The sequence below is a fragment of the Mercenaria mercenaria genome, chromosome 5, assembly GCF_021730395.1.
Source record: "Mercenaria mercenaria strain notata chromosome 5, MADL_Memer_1, whole genome shotgun sequence".
NCBI classification, from domain to species: domain Eukaryota; kingdom Metazoa; phylum Mollusca; class Bivalvia; order Venerida; family Veneridae; genus Mercenaria; species Mercenaria mercenaria.
Genome location: NC_069365.1, coordinates 87,846,169 through 87,862,806, shown reverse-complemented (window position 1 = coordinate 87,862,806; position 16,638 = coordinate 87,846,169). Strand labels below are relative to the sequence as shown.

Sequence of the window (16,638 nt, the reverse complement as noted above, 5' to 3'; positions counted from 1 at the left end):
AAAACGGGAAAGTTGCCATATGACCTAAAAATGTGTCTGTGTGACGTTAAACCCAACAAGTAATTTTCATCTGGTTACAAAATACTTGGTTATGTTAAAAGTGTTTGGAGGTCTTGACTTTAAAAACACTTTTGTACTTCATACTAACTGTTATTTATTTTTTTATCGAAGTTTTATCAGCAGTGTTAATAAATGTGAGTTATGTTTAGTTTATTAATTCATTGCTTCAACAAAGGTTGTCCTACTGAATGCCAACACAAGACTACAAATTAACCTGTTTCTGAGCCGCCTGGATTCTGGTGCAGAGGATCTGGTTCAGCACTTAGAGGAAGGGGACCAGTCAAGACTTACACTACCCATGCTGCAGTATCTGTCTAAGATACTGCCATGTCCAGAAGAGGTAATTTTCTGTATATTTACTTTAAATAAAACAAACATGGACTGTTTTCGGCATAAAAAGTACCAGTATTCTTAAAATGTGCGTATATTTTAGATAAAGATTCTTCTAGAACTAATATTCATACCATTCAAGTGGACAGTGTGTTACAAGCTAGGGTATCTGCCCCATTAGCTCAGTAGTTAGACCTGAAGAAATTGAGAAATTTGGAAACTATTTTGACAGAAGAAATATATATATCTGAAGCAATCTTTTGACTTGAGTAGGGAATGTTCAGTTACTTGTGGACAACAGTTTAGTACTGATAACTTAGATAAATAACATATGTGAATGTACATGTTTAAGACTGCAAAACCAGTTTTTGCTAGTGTTTTATATAAGGTACATCCTAATTCAATACTAATTTCATTGATTACTTTTACACCTCTTATGCTCTTTGAATCATATATTAAAATCAATTATACCTGTACAAGACTGAAATCTCAGCCATTTCAAATGATAAATGCATGAATAATGAATTCCAGATTGAGATGCTGCGACAGTACAAGGGTCCGAGACTTGAACTCGGCATGGCTGAGCAGTTTGTACTGCTGTTATCTGACTTGCCGGACTACAGCGTGTTGTTGGAAGGTCACATGATGCGGTGGGAATTTGATGCTTCAGTAAAACAGTTTAGACTGTCTTTAGACACAATGATTGACCTTGCCAAATTGATACTGAACTGCAGGGAATTTAAACAGCTGATGCATTTGATACTGAATGTGGGGAACTACCTTAATTATGTAAGAGTATTTTCTTTAAGGTGGATAGCAAGTGCTTGTGCAAAGTAATTACAAGTATCACTATTATGGGAAAAGGAAAAAAGTTTGTTTTATTTATTCAAGTATATAAAACAGCTTTCTTGCTCAGCATTTGGCTAAAACAGCTTGAATTTTGTGTATATACATGTTTAGCGGCATTCCTTTGTCAATTTATGTCATTGTAAGTAATGTAAAGTTTATGCTTAAGTACATAATGTATTGCCAAGGTAGGTACAGTAGTGTCATTTCTAATAGATCTGTGTTAATGACTTTGATGTATTTATTTATTATATGGTAGAGCACACAGATTTACAACTCTGATGGTGTTGTCTCCTTATAAACTTCAGACATTATGTTGTATACCGTACATATGAAATAATTTTCAGGGCCAGTTCCATGGTGATGCAGCAGGATTCAAACTGTCATCCCTGGAACGTCTACAGGAGGTGAAATGTTTATCACCAAATAGTACACTCGTACACTGTATTGTACAGATGGTGGTAGAGAGATGTAAAACGGATCTCTCGTTTGTAAAACAGTTCCTACCTCTGGAGAAAGCTGCAAGGTAATATGCATGTTTTTCAAGAGAACAATTTTGTGTTTTATTTTCCATTGATGTTTTTTTTATATGTAAGCCCAGGTATAGCTCAATGCTTTATTCACAGGTGATTTTGCAGTATGAAACTACATATAACATATCCATTGTTAATGCATCTTTTTATTAATTTGGAGGCCTAATGTGCTATGTAAATTTAATTCAACATGTGCAATACTTGATTAATCAATTTGCCTTTCTGATGTCATGTGATCAATTCAAAGGACCACAATGGAAATAAGAAAGCTTTATGCTCTCTTTTTGGGTTATCCTCGGTATTGATTATATATATCATCTACAGTTGCACTTTAATGTTCACATTTGTTATGTTGACATCGAATTTGTATTTGTTTTATGATGTATTGTCTATTTTACCATAATAAATTCTATCTATCTAATCCATAGCAGATTTTCCCCTTACATCTCTAACACAAGAAGTAACAGTTTAGATTACAGTGCATTGTAGTGGAAATGAACACAGAATTATTTCTGTTATGCAAACACACACAGCATTTTTATACAAGATCATTATGTTTCCTGATTCAGCTAAAAATAAATAATTTGTATATAGTTTCAGCATGGAAGAGATGAAAGCTGACATCAGCAAACTAAATGGAAAACTGAGATACTTCATGAACAGTCTGACACAGACAAGCACCAGTCTACAGAAGACATTCCAACCTTTTATTGAGGTAAAATATTCTATACTTTGATGGTTTTCATTCTGATAGTAGATTTGTATTATCAGCATCCTTGGTTCGGATTAGAACTTGTACATCTCCTGATAGCAATAGCAGATTTAGACTTTATACTGAAGATGATGTCCTGTGTTTCCATGGAAACATATCAACTTTCAATCTTTTTAACAAATTAACTTAGCAGAAATATGAATCCAGTATCAGTCAGGGTGACTGTCGTTCTTAAGAATTAAGGCCAGAAAGAAAAATACTTATTGGAAAAAAAAAGAAGGATAGATAGGCAATTTTTTCTTTTCAAGTTTTCAGCTCTACTAGTCAAAGAATAAGTAGAGCTATTGCACTTACCCATTAGTCCTCATCAGGGGTCCTGATTTGGTTAAGTGTTTTTATGTAAGCTGGTATCTCAGGGGAATGGATTGAAACTTCACACACATGTTTCATGTGATGATCTGGCATGCAGTGTGTAGGTTCAATTACTCTGCTTTGCTTAGTCGCCCAGTTGGCTGTTCGGTGTATGTGCGTCTGTCTGGATTTGTTTGTCAAGACCATAACTTTGACATGCATGGAGCAATCTTGTTTATATTTGGCATGATTGTTAACCTCAGTGAGACAGAGTGTCATACGCAAACCCCAGTTTCCTATCTCAAAGGTCAAGGTCACAGTTGGAGGTCAAAGGTCATGTCAATTCTTGACAGCTGGTGGACTCGACATGTTGGCTGTTGGCATGTAGTTATGTAGAAAGTGTCATTAAAAGTGAAAATAGCTATTAATCAAATTTTTAATGAATTATAACAAATTCAACCACTCTTAAATTCACTTCTGAAGCAAAAACAAATTCTGGTCTAGCATAAGGTATGATGTTGATTTACATCATGACAGATGCTTCTTTGCGGAAAACTCTTCATCAAAACAGGAATGAAAATGACAAGGTACAATGATTGTTCAGAACCTTACAGATACAAAGACATATGCCATGAAATTTGAATATTTGCTGTATTACAGGACTTGAAGAAGCAGTTTAGCCATATACAAAATACTACAACAGAGTTACGGACCCTGACAGATGATCTGGCTGCATATTTCTGTGAGGACGAGACAAGATTTAATATACAAGACTGTTTCAAATGTGTGATATCGTTCTGTAAAGACATACAGAAATGTCAAAATGTAAGTGAGACATACAGAAATGTCAAAATGTAAGTGTTAAGGTAATTCATTTCGTGCTCATTTGATGAAATGTACTGAACAGATTTTGTGGGGACCAAGTTTGGTGACAGTTGGACCTCTGTGAGTGGTGAAGGCTGCTGACTCAGAATCACTTGTCAACACTTTGTGTTCGAACATGCAAATGGTGTAGAATTCTTGCATACCAGAAAGCCATCCAACTATCTTTCAGATCAGTTGTTGGGGGCAGGGGGATTGGATTTCACCAAGAGGGGATGGGGCCTGCACCTGTCATTTTTGGTGAAATTAACATGGTATTTGGGTAACGGTAAGAATTCTTGTTAAATGTCAATATTAGGGGGAAACTGCATGATTTGAAAGAAATTTTCTGAGGGGAAGACATTTGTAAACAGCCCCTATTATAGAAGGATCAAAAGCTCAGGTTCTCACGCCTGAAATAATTTCTAGAGGAACTTGAGCACTTCATCCACCATAAAAGGCTTGAAAGGCACTATATGAATTAACTTGTGTCAGTGTGATATTAAACCATTCAAAGAACAAGGGATTTTGGTATAAAGTAGTATCTGCTTATATGCTTGCCCATGAAAAATCATTTCTTTTGCTTTTTTGGAATGATAAAAATATAGGTTGATGTAGACCTCAGTTTGTGCTTTAGAATGATTTTATAACATGTAAAATGATATTGTAGACAATTGTCAAAATTCTTTTGTTGGCAATATAAACTGCTTCCTGTAAATATGGAACAACTTGGCTGTTAGTTATTTCAAGTTTGTGCAGTTGTGGTGGGGGAGGGTGAAAATAAGAAATGGTGATATGCAAAAAAAAACAACAGATTTTTAGCCAGACACCCTGAAAATATAATTTTGCTATCATAAGCAAGTTTGACCAAACTTGTTTTTGTTTGTTTGAGGACATGAATGCATTGATTTTAAATTAAAGGATAGTTTAAAATTTCCAAAATAATTGTTTTGTCTGCTTAAATAAAACAGGTAAAATTTGGATATATTTCAAACTACTGACTGAATCAAAGGACAAGATGTAGGCAGGTGATCTGGATAGCTTTGCCACCGTTACTGAATGATACCTGGCAAATAACCAGCAGCATTCTTAGTTACACCCCCACTCCATCCCCCCACCCCCACCCCCAATAAGATTGTACACTCTCTTGTACTAATTCAAAGCTTAGGCGTATGATTCAAGGACGTTTGTTTCTGTCTTAATTTTTTTTTAGCAGATGCTATTATTTTCTTTTTGAATCAATAGATGCATTATAATAAACTGTTTTCAGGAGGCTGTCAGTACATTTTGCCGTCAGATGCTGGAAGATAAAAGAAGTGGAGATTTGATGCAGAAGAAACTTAAAAGTAAACTATTGTCATTAGAGTTTGGACAAAATGCAGGTAAGTTGTTCAGAACTAATAAGAAAACCATATTTGGTATATTGTCTTTAACGGAATACAGGTGTTTTAATTATATTTATGAAGTTTTAGCAGTTTAGAATTTCTACAGTTGTACATTTGAAGCTATCCGGCTGGTTTGTTGATTGGCGGTATACGATTTAAATGAAAATTTAGAAAATGTTACTTAAAAATTGTATTGTAAAATGTAATAAGTTTAATATTTAAAAGTAATATTTTATTAACTAGGAGCAAGCTCTTCAATGATGGAGGAAAAAACTAAAGTTCTGGAAAAGATTGTTACCCAGCTTCATCAAGGCAACTTCAATCCCTGCATTAAATCTGAATTGCCTACACCAGACCGGGATCCAGCACATCCTTTGGAGATGAGTTGTATTCCATTTGTTGGTTCCCCATCTCAGCCTAGAGGGAGACTGGGAACTGGAGTCAGTGATAATGTGTTCCTGGATACACCAGAACTTGTTTGTGCTAGTAAGTATAGACTCAAAGACTAAGACTTTTAGAATATCATTTTTGGCCTGAAAGGAAGCTGGGAGCCAGAGTCGGCAGTAATGTGACCTGGAAACGTCAAAACTTGTTTGTTTAAAAAAAGCATAGTATATAATTTGTTGGTTCACAGTTGCAGAAGGAAGGCTGGGTATAAGATGTATACAGCAGAATGTATGGTATTTCTTGATGCGGTATTTAACATTCTAGTATTAGTTTTTACAGCAGAAAGCATTTAGCTACCTTTAAAATTTATTGTTTTGTGTATCAGTTGTGAGTTACTTGCAGACAGCAGGGCCTATATTCATCCACATTTTAACTCTGAAACTGAGACTTAGACTTTAAAATGCTAAATTTTAAATTTGCTGTCATTGTTAAATTAGCACAGATCGTAAGGAACTTTGCATGAATGTACATACTGCGGCTACAGACATCATTGCAAAATTTCATCAGTATTTGCTATAGTTATAGAAACTTGAATATTTGTCTGTCTAAGTCGTTAGTTCCAGACTTTGAGAATATGGGCCCAGAAATAGAGGACTGCGGGACCCAGTTGTTTGAAACTTTAACAGGCAATTAAGCTAACGGTCGATTAACTTTTAGGGTTATATTGCAGCATTTAGAAGACTTAGAAAAACAAAGTCATGAGTTAAGGATTATGAGCACTTAAATGTCTTTACAGTAAAATCAAAATATCATACTACTGTAAAATCATTAAATTTCGTGGGCATGAAAATTCGTGGTTTTGGTCAAAACGGCAATTTCGAGGGAATATGAATTCGTGGATATCAACTTTTGAACATAAAATGAATGGGAATTCTACTTGTTCGTTAGGATTAAATTTCTTGGATTAACTTAACCACGAAATCGACGAAAATTAGTCCCCCCTCGAATATTAATGATTTCACAGTATTTCCCACCAAAGACCAGTATTTTGAATAAAAAATTAACTGGCGGTTAGTTTAACAGCCTGTTAAAGTTTTGAATAACTGGACCCCGGTTGGAAAACTTAACCAAAGTTTATGTAAAAACAAATGCTGAAAAATAACATAAATCTATACAAAGAAACATTTGGTAACCATGAAAAATTTCTAATCTACAGGTTATGGCTCTGCAAATGAACCCAAATTGATGAGAAGCAGTACACAGAAACTGCTACCAGTCAAAACTACCTGCACAGCCCAGACTGTGACACATGTTAACCAATCAAATAAACCCAGCTATATGCCGTCACCAATCACGGCAGATACAAAGCATGCTGGGAAAAAGAGTGCAACTCTTCAGAGAAAGTTGTTTCCCTTGACTGATGGAAATGAAGAGTACCAAGAAAGGGAGATAACTGATAAAAAAGCAGATGGAAAGGTCAAACGCCAATTAGAGTTACCAAGTAGAAAAACCATGCATCGTCGTAGTCGAAGTGACATGGTTGATTCAGTATGCGGAGCAGATAAATGGATTGAGTATGAGAAAATTCGAGAGCAGGGTGGTAGAAATGCTCCATTAGCAGAACCAGAGAGTGTGTGTAATCTGTCCATTCTAAATTTGGAAAAACAAGGAAAATTTGTAACCAACAAGGACATAGCTGTGCTAAAATCAGACAACCAACAAAACAGAGATGTACATATTTTGGAGGATGGCCCGTTGATGAGATTACCGGAAGCTAAAGGAAGGAAGGGAGACAAAAAATCATCTGTGGGCGGGTTTTTCACCAAACTTGGACGTGCTGTTCTAAAACCACGAAATGTTTATTCTGACGGTGATCAGTATGGTGTACAGGTTGGGAAACCTGTAAAGGAAAGGAAGAAATCAATCAGTTTGGACAAAGAGAATGTGAACGTGGACATGGATCCTATGCCATCTGAAGACAGACAAGCGGTAAATGATAAACGCAATAAGGCTGAGGGTAATTCGAATAAAGTTTCACGGTTCTTTCAGAGAGGAGGACTGTATAGGTCGTCAAAAATGAAGAAGAAAAATCAAAATTTGGCTCAGTGAATGAAACATTTGTTATAGAAAATACAACATTTGCTTGATTTACATACAGTGTGTTTTATTTACAGTGGGATTCTCAATATTCAAGGAGTGGAAAATAAATTGATGGCAATTTGGGTACCTAAAATTCTAGTGTGTATTTCATCGGTATAAATACTATGTATTAGTGGTAGAATATCTGAATGATCTTCATGTGACAGTTTACATACAAATGTTTTGTTTTTGGTTTGCTTTTTTTTTCATTGAAAATTAATACCTTAATAACACTTCCATCCTTTATTTCTGAAATAGCAAATTATTTGAAAGTTTCTAACAATATGTTTGGGTATTAAGTTAATAAGATTATTTCAGCCTTGAGGCAATCGTGATGAACAGAAATATATATATGCATGTGGCTTTAAACAATGGGAAAGCATTTATTAATTGAAGAATCTGTCTTGTTTGGTTTATCAACAAAATATTTTTAAAAAATGAGAAAAAGCCTTTAGATTATGCTTTAATGACAAGAATTGGTGACGGTTTGTGCTTAAGCTTTTTTATTTCAAACTTTTTTCATAGAAATAGTTTTCAGTCTTTTGGCTTTTGGTAAAAGGAAAACAGAAGTTACAGCTTTTGAAAGTGTGATTTGTTTTTACAAGATATTTTATTCAGATGTATTCATATTATTTTCTGTTGTACATTCCGAAATTGTGTGCTTTTATTGAGATATTTATTTTGTACGTGGACTCTATTGGAAGAGTACCTGATCCAGTCAAAATTGTGTATAAAAACTGCTTAGGAGAGAAATATTTATAGGTTTTTAGATTTGTATCGTAAAGTATATGCAAGTCTACAGCAGAAAGTTTGTGTAAACTTAGAAATGTAGTGTAATGTTCTTTATTTTTTGATGACGGTTTGATAAAAGATATTGTATCTGATATCATTCATCCTCCATCTCTGTTTCATGTAGAGAAGTTGGCAGTTACTTGTGGAGAACAAGTTGGTACTGGTGCATAATCCAGGAAAACCAAACAGAAAAAAATTACTCATGCATGCCCAATACACTTGGCGGAGATCAAAGCTTTTTCTCTGCCCACAAGTCAACAAAACCATTATCATTAATCACATGACTATGTTTAGACCAATGACAAAGTCTTTAACCCTTACCCTGCTAAATTTCTATGATGAACATGTCCATCTTTCAATTTGAACAGTACCATTTACTGTTAAAAGGGGTGCTTACAAAAAAGATACTGACTACATATTCAACAGTGCAGATCATGATCTACGCTGGTTGCAAAGACAAAATGAATCATGTCCAGCATGATAAGGGTTAAACTCAGATCTGATGGTAATGTTTTCCATTTGAAGATGGTTTTCATATACAAGTGAAAGTACACTGTAAATTTATATGAGAAATGAAGCAACTGGTCTGTGGAGCTGAATGTTTGTGATCTTTTAAACAGGGTGATCCTTGGCACAAGTTTGATTGTATTTGTATTTTGTTGTGATTATTGTAAATGTTTAGCCTGCTAGTGGCAAGTGATTCTGTCTTTGTAACCAGTGTAGACCAAGAGCACCCTGCACATCCATGCAGGCTGATCATTGACTGCACTGGTCCCTACCAAGTCTGTAAATTTTCAGTGAACACCCCTTCGAATAATAAATGGTACTATTCAAATTGAAAGATGGACCAGTCCATTTTAGAAATTTTGTAGGGTGAAAGTTAACATTTCTCATTTAGGGTTAATATGTTAAAGAACTGACTGTTATACACTTGCTTGTCTGCTTAGTTCAGTAGGGAGAGCACAGATTTATGGATCCTATTTTGAGGTGTATGTTCTCCACCCAATTTGATAGAAGATATTGTGCCTTAAATTATTTGTCCTCCACCTCTGATCAATGTGAAGAAGTTGGCATGTACTTGTGGAGAACAGGTGTAAGTATCTGGTGTACAATCCAGAAACCTGTGGTTAGGTTAATTGTCTGTCATTACATAACTGAAATACTGTTGTTTTAAAAATGAGGAATAACCCAAAAAAAATATTCATCATTTTTAGCTTTGTTGCTAGATATTGGGTCAGGCAAGATGAGTGCAGTTTGCCTGATTTAGTCATATATTTTTTTGTCTTGTGAAACTTTCTGTTGGACAGGGTTTTCTTTGTTGTTTTTTTTCTACAAACTTTTTTAATGAATTGGTAATAGAATTGCTCTTTTTATGTTAAAACACATAGACTTTGACCTTGAACTAGGTCATAATGACGCTGTAACATGTTTTAATAATTTATTATTATAATGTTCAAATAATTGAAGTAATTTCAAATACCAATTTGTGTTCATGTAATATTTATTGCTAGTCATTTTTGAGAAACAGGGCTTTGTTATTTGGCAATACTTTTTTTGTAATTATGTCACAAACTTTGTTTACATTCCATTAATTGTTTAACAGAATTAAAATGTAGGATTAGCTATTTATAATGAATTCCAAAAGAATAGTTTAGATTGGTTAATATTTGAAATGTGCCGCACCATGAGAAAACCAACATAGTGCATTGCGACCAACATGGATCCAGACAAGCCTGCGCATCCACGCAGTCTGGTCAGGATCCATAATGTTCACTTACAAAGCTTATTGCAATTAGAAAAACTGTTAGCGAACAGCATGGATCCTGACCAGACTGTACAGATGCGCAGGCTGGTCTGGATCCATGCTGGTCGCAAATGCACAATGTTGGTTTTCTCATGGCGGGGCTCAAATGGTTTTATTTGCGCTTATATTGGTAAATCATGCCACTTGTGGATTCAAAATATTCATCAATATTAATCTGTACACTGTAAAAGCACATTTTTTCGCTGAGTCAAAATTTCACGAATTTGGAATTTTGAGTATGTTCGTGAGGTTTAATATTAGCGTAATTGTAAAAATGGTATCCTGCTTGAATTTGAATTATACTAATGGTGAATATTTACACGAGGGACTTGCAAATTTAGCGAAATTTAAACCCTTGCGAAAATTTCTGCTTTTACAGTATGTCTTAAAACACATTTTGTGGATTCTTAGCATCGTGTCTAGGGCTGCTGACAATGATACAGCTAAATAAAGCCTACGCAAAAATTACCCGATCTACAGCAACTTGTACGATTTTGTTTTTATATTTCGTGTTATCTTGTATTTAGAGAAAAATTGGGAGGAAATTTTATTATGGGAAAGGTGGATAAAACAGTTGACTGCATTTATAAATAACACCACTGTTTTCTTTAATATATGTAAAAAGGTCTTCAAAATATAATCCATACTATAGAAATATGCTGAAAAAACAATAAAAAGAATTAAGCTGTTCCATAAACCGTACTCACAAAATTTGATATTTATTATTATGACATAGTATTTCTATCTGTTGTACACTGAGAGGCATGCCCCTTTAAAACCTATTCTTAAACAGCCACATTTCATGTCAGGCTTCCAGTTATATTGTGTGTTTGGGCTTTGTGTCTTTTTCAACAATTTTTCAGTCATATAAACAGAGCAGTGAGCACAATGCCCAGCTTTATATTGGCTTTTGATTATGGAGTTAGTTTATATTTGTTATGGAATGAAAATCATGTTTCTTCACTTAACCCTTACCATGCTAAATTTCAATAATGGACTGGTCCATCTTCCATTTTGGGCAGTACCATTTATCATTTGAAGGGGTGTTTACTGAAAATTTACTGACTGAAGAGCCAACAGTGCAAACAATGATCAGACTGCACGGATGTGCAGGCTGATCTTGGTCTACACTGGTCGCAAAGGCAGAATCAATCATGTCCAGCATGGTAAGGGTTAAGTTAATCTAATAAGTATTGATAATATGAATTTGTAATGTAATCACTAGCCTGCGTTTAATATGTGATATTTATGATATGTGTTTTGCTTCAATATTGTTAACTTCTGTTTTAGAGAGGGAAAAAAAGAACATTCTACAATTTCAAAGTAATTATCATACTCCCACTCAGTAAGTGAAGTGGTTTGTGAAGATAGGGCATTAAAATGGAGTCCCTACCGGATAATAAGTTGCTTTAATGTGGTTTTATTTCCATGTAGTGCATTTTGCTTTTCATAATTAGAAGTTTGCAAGATTAAATCACGCAAAAACAGATTTTTCTTGGTCATCGCTTTCTACAGTTTGTATATTTTCTTGAATTTTGAGTCCTCTACATTTTTTTTTCAAGTCAGTTGTTTTAATCAGAAATGGAACTATTGGTTGGTCTATGTTGTTTTTAGCGCAGGCCATGATTGTGATGAATTACTTAAATCAAAAGTATTGTTTTGTCATTGTTATGATACCTTTATTGTTTTATTTTGAAATATTTAACTAGAAACATGTTTTCTGTTACTGGTATGCATGTAATACCGTAACAGATATAAGGTATGTGTTTACTATTTATAGCTATACATTTGTTTTACTTAAGTGCATTTATACGTTATTATACAATATCACTTTAATTCATATGGATATATTCTAAATGTATTACAACGTATATCAGGGTTTATTTAAGAAATGAACTAATTTTTTCAGAGTTCATGCGAAATGAATAACAGAATATGATTGGCAAATCTAGTAATTGCCCTAGCGGTTCATAGTTAATTTGCCGATCATATTCTATTGTTTATTTCGTATGAACTTTGTAAGAACTTAATTAATTTCTTATATTTTACATTATATTTCCTTTCCATTTTGTTAACAATTTTTTTTTTTAGAAATTCACATATGTATTTAATATTAGAATCAGATTCCCGGTCATCTATTCAACCAGACTGAACATCTGCGAGGATAGTTCTTTTAACTACATAATGTGTGCTTGTTGTACCCCCCGACAACAAAGTTGTAAGTGGGGGTATACTGGTTTCAGGTTGTCTGTCTGTCCGTCTGTCCGTAGACGCAATCTTGTGCGCACCATCTCTCCTTATCCCCTTGACAGAATTTAATGAAACTTCACACAAGTGATCAGTACCAACAGTAGTTGTGCATGGGTCATGTTAGGTTCTTTTAGAAAAATTTTTTGCAGAGTTATGGGACTTTGTTTTTTTGTTACTATACTATATACATAGACACAATCTTGTGCGCACCATCTCTCCTCATCCCCTTGACACAATTTAATGAAACTTCACACAAGTGATCAGTACCAACAGTAGTTGTGCATGGGGCATGTTAGGTTCTTTTAGAAAAAAAATTTGCAGAGTTATGGGACTTTGTTTTTTTGTTACTATACTATATACATAGACACAATCTTGTGCGCACCATCTCTCCTCATCCCCTTGACACAATTTAATGAAACTTCACACAAGTGAAGTAACAACAGTAGTTGTGCATGGGGCATGTTAGGTTCTTTCAGCGACAAAAATTGCAGAGTTATGGGACTTTGTTTCTTGTTAACATACTATGTACATACAGTCTGCATATGCAATCTTGTGCGTGCCTAATCTACCAAACCCTTGCACACAATTTAATTAAACTTCACACAAGTGATCAGTACCAACCCTAGTTGTGCATGGTGCATGTTACATTCTTTTAGATAAATATTCTGCATAGTTATGGGACTTTGTTTTTTGTTACTATACTGTATACATACAGTCTATATACATACAGTCCACATAATTATGCAATCTTGTGTGCGTCAAATTGCAATGTACTGTGTCAGTGCATGCGGGGGGTACATTCATCACCTTTAGTGATAGCTCTAGTTGTCAATACAGTGGCACATTATCACCAAGGGGCATAATTAGAACTTTGGCACTTTCCTTTTTTGTTTCATACAAAATGAATGTCATAATTTTTAATGGGTATAAATATACCAAATAAATGGAAAATTCAAACAAGTATGTCTTAAAATGGTAAATAAAAGGCTGGAAGTATATGTAGATATTTTGAAAATAAAATAGCTGCATAGTTTATTTGGTTGACTGAAAACAATACAAGGTTTAGGCAAATGCTTGAAGAATATTTTGTACCTTTACTGGTCTGCATTTTCTTTAAGTAATGACATAACAGGCTACAAAACTCATCATATATTTAGTTCTGTTCAAAACAGCTGTTTGCCTGTAGTATTTTTCTTACTTTTGATATAAAAATGCTAGATCACTTCACATGTCCACAAACGTTAAGTTTATTCATAATCAGTTAATGGACAAGATTTTTACACCCCTGGGCGTATAGCAATTGGACTGTCCTTCCCTATGAACCATATCACCCACAGCCCACATAAATGACTCAAGTTAGTGCATACTCACTCTAAACAATCCTTGTGGCAAGACCTACAAACTGACCTACTATAGATGACATTGACCCTCATATGACCATCAAGAACAAAATTTGTTAACCATATTGTAGCATTTGGTCTTCAACCCACATTAATGGCCAAATTTAGTTCACACTTAACAATCCTTGTGGCAAGACCTACAAACTCACCTATATATAAATGACCTTGACCCTCATATGACCTTCACCTGCAAATAAGATTTTTTAAAAACAACATTTTTGGTCCAGCAGCCCAAATAAATGACCAAGTTTAGTCCATACCTACACTCATCAAACATGTTGGCAAGACCTACAGACTGACCTATATAAAGATGACCTTGCCCTTCATATGATTTTCACCTTTAAGCAACAACATCTTTGTTCATACACCTGGGGGCATGATTTTGCATTTTGAAAATGCAGCTCCTTGTTTTGCCATTGTTTTCATCTATGTCATTACATCTAATAAGGATACAATTCTGTTATTATTGTATTGTCCTCTTAAAGTTGCTTATTTCTTCTGTTTGTGTCATACTCCTGGAGGGTATGGGTTTACATCTAGGTTAGAGCAGAAGTTGACTTTAGCTTAAGTCAGGAAGCAGTCATTGCACAGTCAACATCAGCTGCCTTAACTCTCTGTAATTAGTCTGACATAGAATAGGCTTAAACAAGCTTAGGAGGCTATTAAAGCATTTTGGGGTATTCTTTATCATGTACTGTATATTCCCTGATAAACACCCTCACTCCCAACATTTTCAAAAAAAGTTAAGGTCGTTATTGATTTACCATCTCATCACTATGACAGTGCTATAATTGCTACACTTCATTTATTATGACTGATTTATAGTTTATATTTACAAAAATAAATGTAACAAAAAATAAATTTAAAAAATAGGGCTTTAATAGCGTCCTCCCAGGGGTGTTAATAAGGGAATATATGGTACTTGAAACAGTTGCACTGTATATACAACAGCTGCACAATTTTCTGTGGTTTGATAGTCATTAACAACATGTTTAAATGTGTATACATGTATTGAAACATTTACATGGCTGATCTCCTTGCTGTACAACTGGCAGTTCTTTTGCTGTTTTAATGAAAATAAATTTTGCTAGTAGCTGATTTCTGTATTGTTTTTTGTTAGTACTCTGTTGGTTTAAAAGCCAGTGTACTCTAGGTTTGCACTCTCTGTGTCCATCAGACCATAGAAATATTTTTATTTGATAGATATTTGATCAGTGTGTATGTGTATTAGTTGCAACCTGTGCATTCATCTAATATTTAAGTCAGAAAATTTGCGAATTTGAGATTTTTAACTTGTCAGGGAAATTAGGCAAAAGTAGGGAATTTTAAAACCAGAGGTCAAGAGCAGAAAAACCGTTTTGAGAAAAGGTAAAAGAATGACATGATGGCCCTATATCGCTCACCTGAGTTAAGTTGCTTGCTTGAACAAATTTCTTTGCTAAAGCTTCAAAAACAAGAAAGTAGGTCATTTCATGGTCACTGAAAGTCAGTTCTATGATTAGTGTGCAAAACTGTACATGTCATCCAAATTTCAAGGCTGTATCTTAAAAAACAAGAAAGTAGGTCAGGAGGTCACATTCATGGTCACTGAAAGTCAGTTTTCAGACTGGTGTGCAAAACTATACATGTCATCCAAATTTCAAGGCTGTATCTTAAAAGACAACAAAGTATGTTAGTAGGTCAAGGTCACTGTCGGGTGACCCTTATCACTTGGGGTCATCAGATAATTATAATTAAACAGTCTAGGAAATATGATCTGATAATTTTTAAAGTATTTTTTCCTATATAACTCGTATATCAAGTGACCCCTAGGGCAGGGCCTCTTTTCACCCCAGGGGCATAATTCGAACAAACTTGTTAGAGATCAACTAGGCAATGATTCATACAAAATATCAAAGGCACAGGCCTTGAACTTTCAGACAAGAATATTTTTTAAAAAAATTCCTATACAAGTCTGTGTAAAATTTGGGACCCCCAGGGCAGTGCCTCTTTCACCCCTGGGACATAATTGGAACAATTTTGGTAGTAGTCCACTAGGCAATGCAACATACCAAATATCAAAAGCATAGGCCTTGCAGTTTCAGGCAAGAAGATTTATAAAGTTTTTTCCTATATATGTCTATGTAAAACTAGGGAACCCCGTGGCAGGGCCTCTTTTCACTCCAGGGGAATAATTTGAAAAATCTTGGTGAAGGACCACAAGGCAATGCTGCATACCAAATATCAAAAGCCTAGGTCTTGTGGTTTCAGACAAGAAGATTTTTTTAAGGTTTCTTTCCTATACAAGTCTATATAAACCATGTGACCCCCGGGGCGGGGCCATATTTCATCCAGGGGGATCATTTGAACAATCTTGGTACAGGCCCACTGTATGATGCTACATAATAAATATCAAAGCCCTAGGCCTTACGGTTTTGGACATGAAGATTTTCAAAGTTTTTCCCTATATAAGTCTATATAAACCATGTGATCCCCGGGGCGGGGGCCATATTTGACCCTAGGGGGATAATTTGAACAATCTTGGTAGAGACCCACTAGATGATGCTACATAACAAATATCAAAGCCCTATGCCTTGCGGTTTTGGACAAGAAGATTTTTAAAGTTTTTCCTTTCGGTTGTCATGGCAACCAGAGTTCTGTACGAAATTCAATCCTTTGAACAATTTTGAAAGGGGGCCACTCCAAGGATCATCCCTATGAAGTTTCATCAAAATTGGCCTGACGGTTTAGGAGATGTTGTTTAAAGGAAAGTGTGGAAGGACGTTCGGACACCGGACGGTTAGTGATC

The 16,638-nt window shown here is 34.9% G+C and overlaps 1 protein-coding gene across 2 annotated transcripts in view; it reads left to right on the top strand.

The window, feature by feature from the left end:
- LOC123557862 (inverted formin-2-like) overlaps positions 1-14,948 on the top strand; it is a 59,793-nt gene extending 44,845 nt beyond the window's left edge. For both annotated transcript variants that reach the window (XM_053544231.1, XM_053544232.1), the window contains 8 exons: positions 236-400; positions 922-1,179; positions 1,584-1,762; positions 2,364-2,484; positions 3,493-3,657; positions 4,964-5,075; positions 5,322-5,564; positions 6,682-14,948. In XM_053544231.1, coding sequence (XP_053400206.1) covers positions 236-400; positions 922-1,179; positions 1,584-1,762; positions 2,364-2,484; positions 3,493-3,657; positions 4,964-5,075; positions 5,322-5,564; positions 6,682-7,574 — 2,136 coding nt within the window. In that variant the 3' untranslated portion in view covers positions 7,575-14,948. The remainder of the gene's footprint in view (positions 1-235; positions 401-921; positions 1,180-1,583; positions 1,763-2,363; positions 2,485-3,492; positions 3,658-4,963; positions 5,076-5,321; positions 5,565-6,681) is intronic.
- Positions 14,949-16,638: the final 1,690 nt, after the last annotated feature.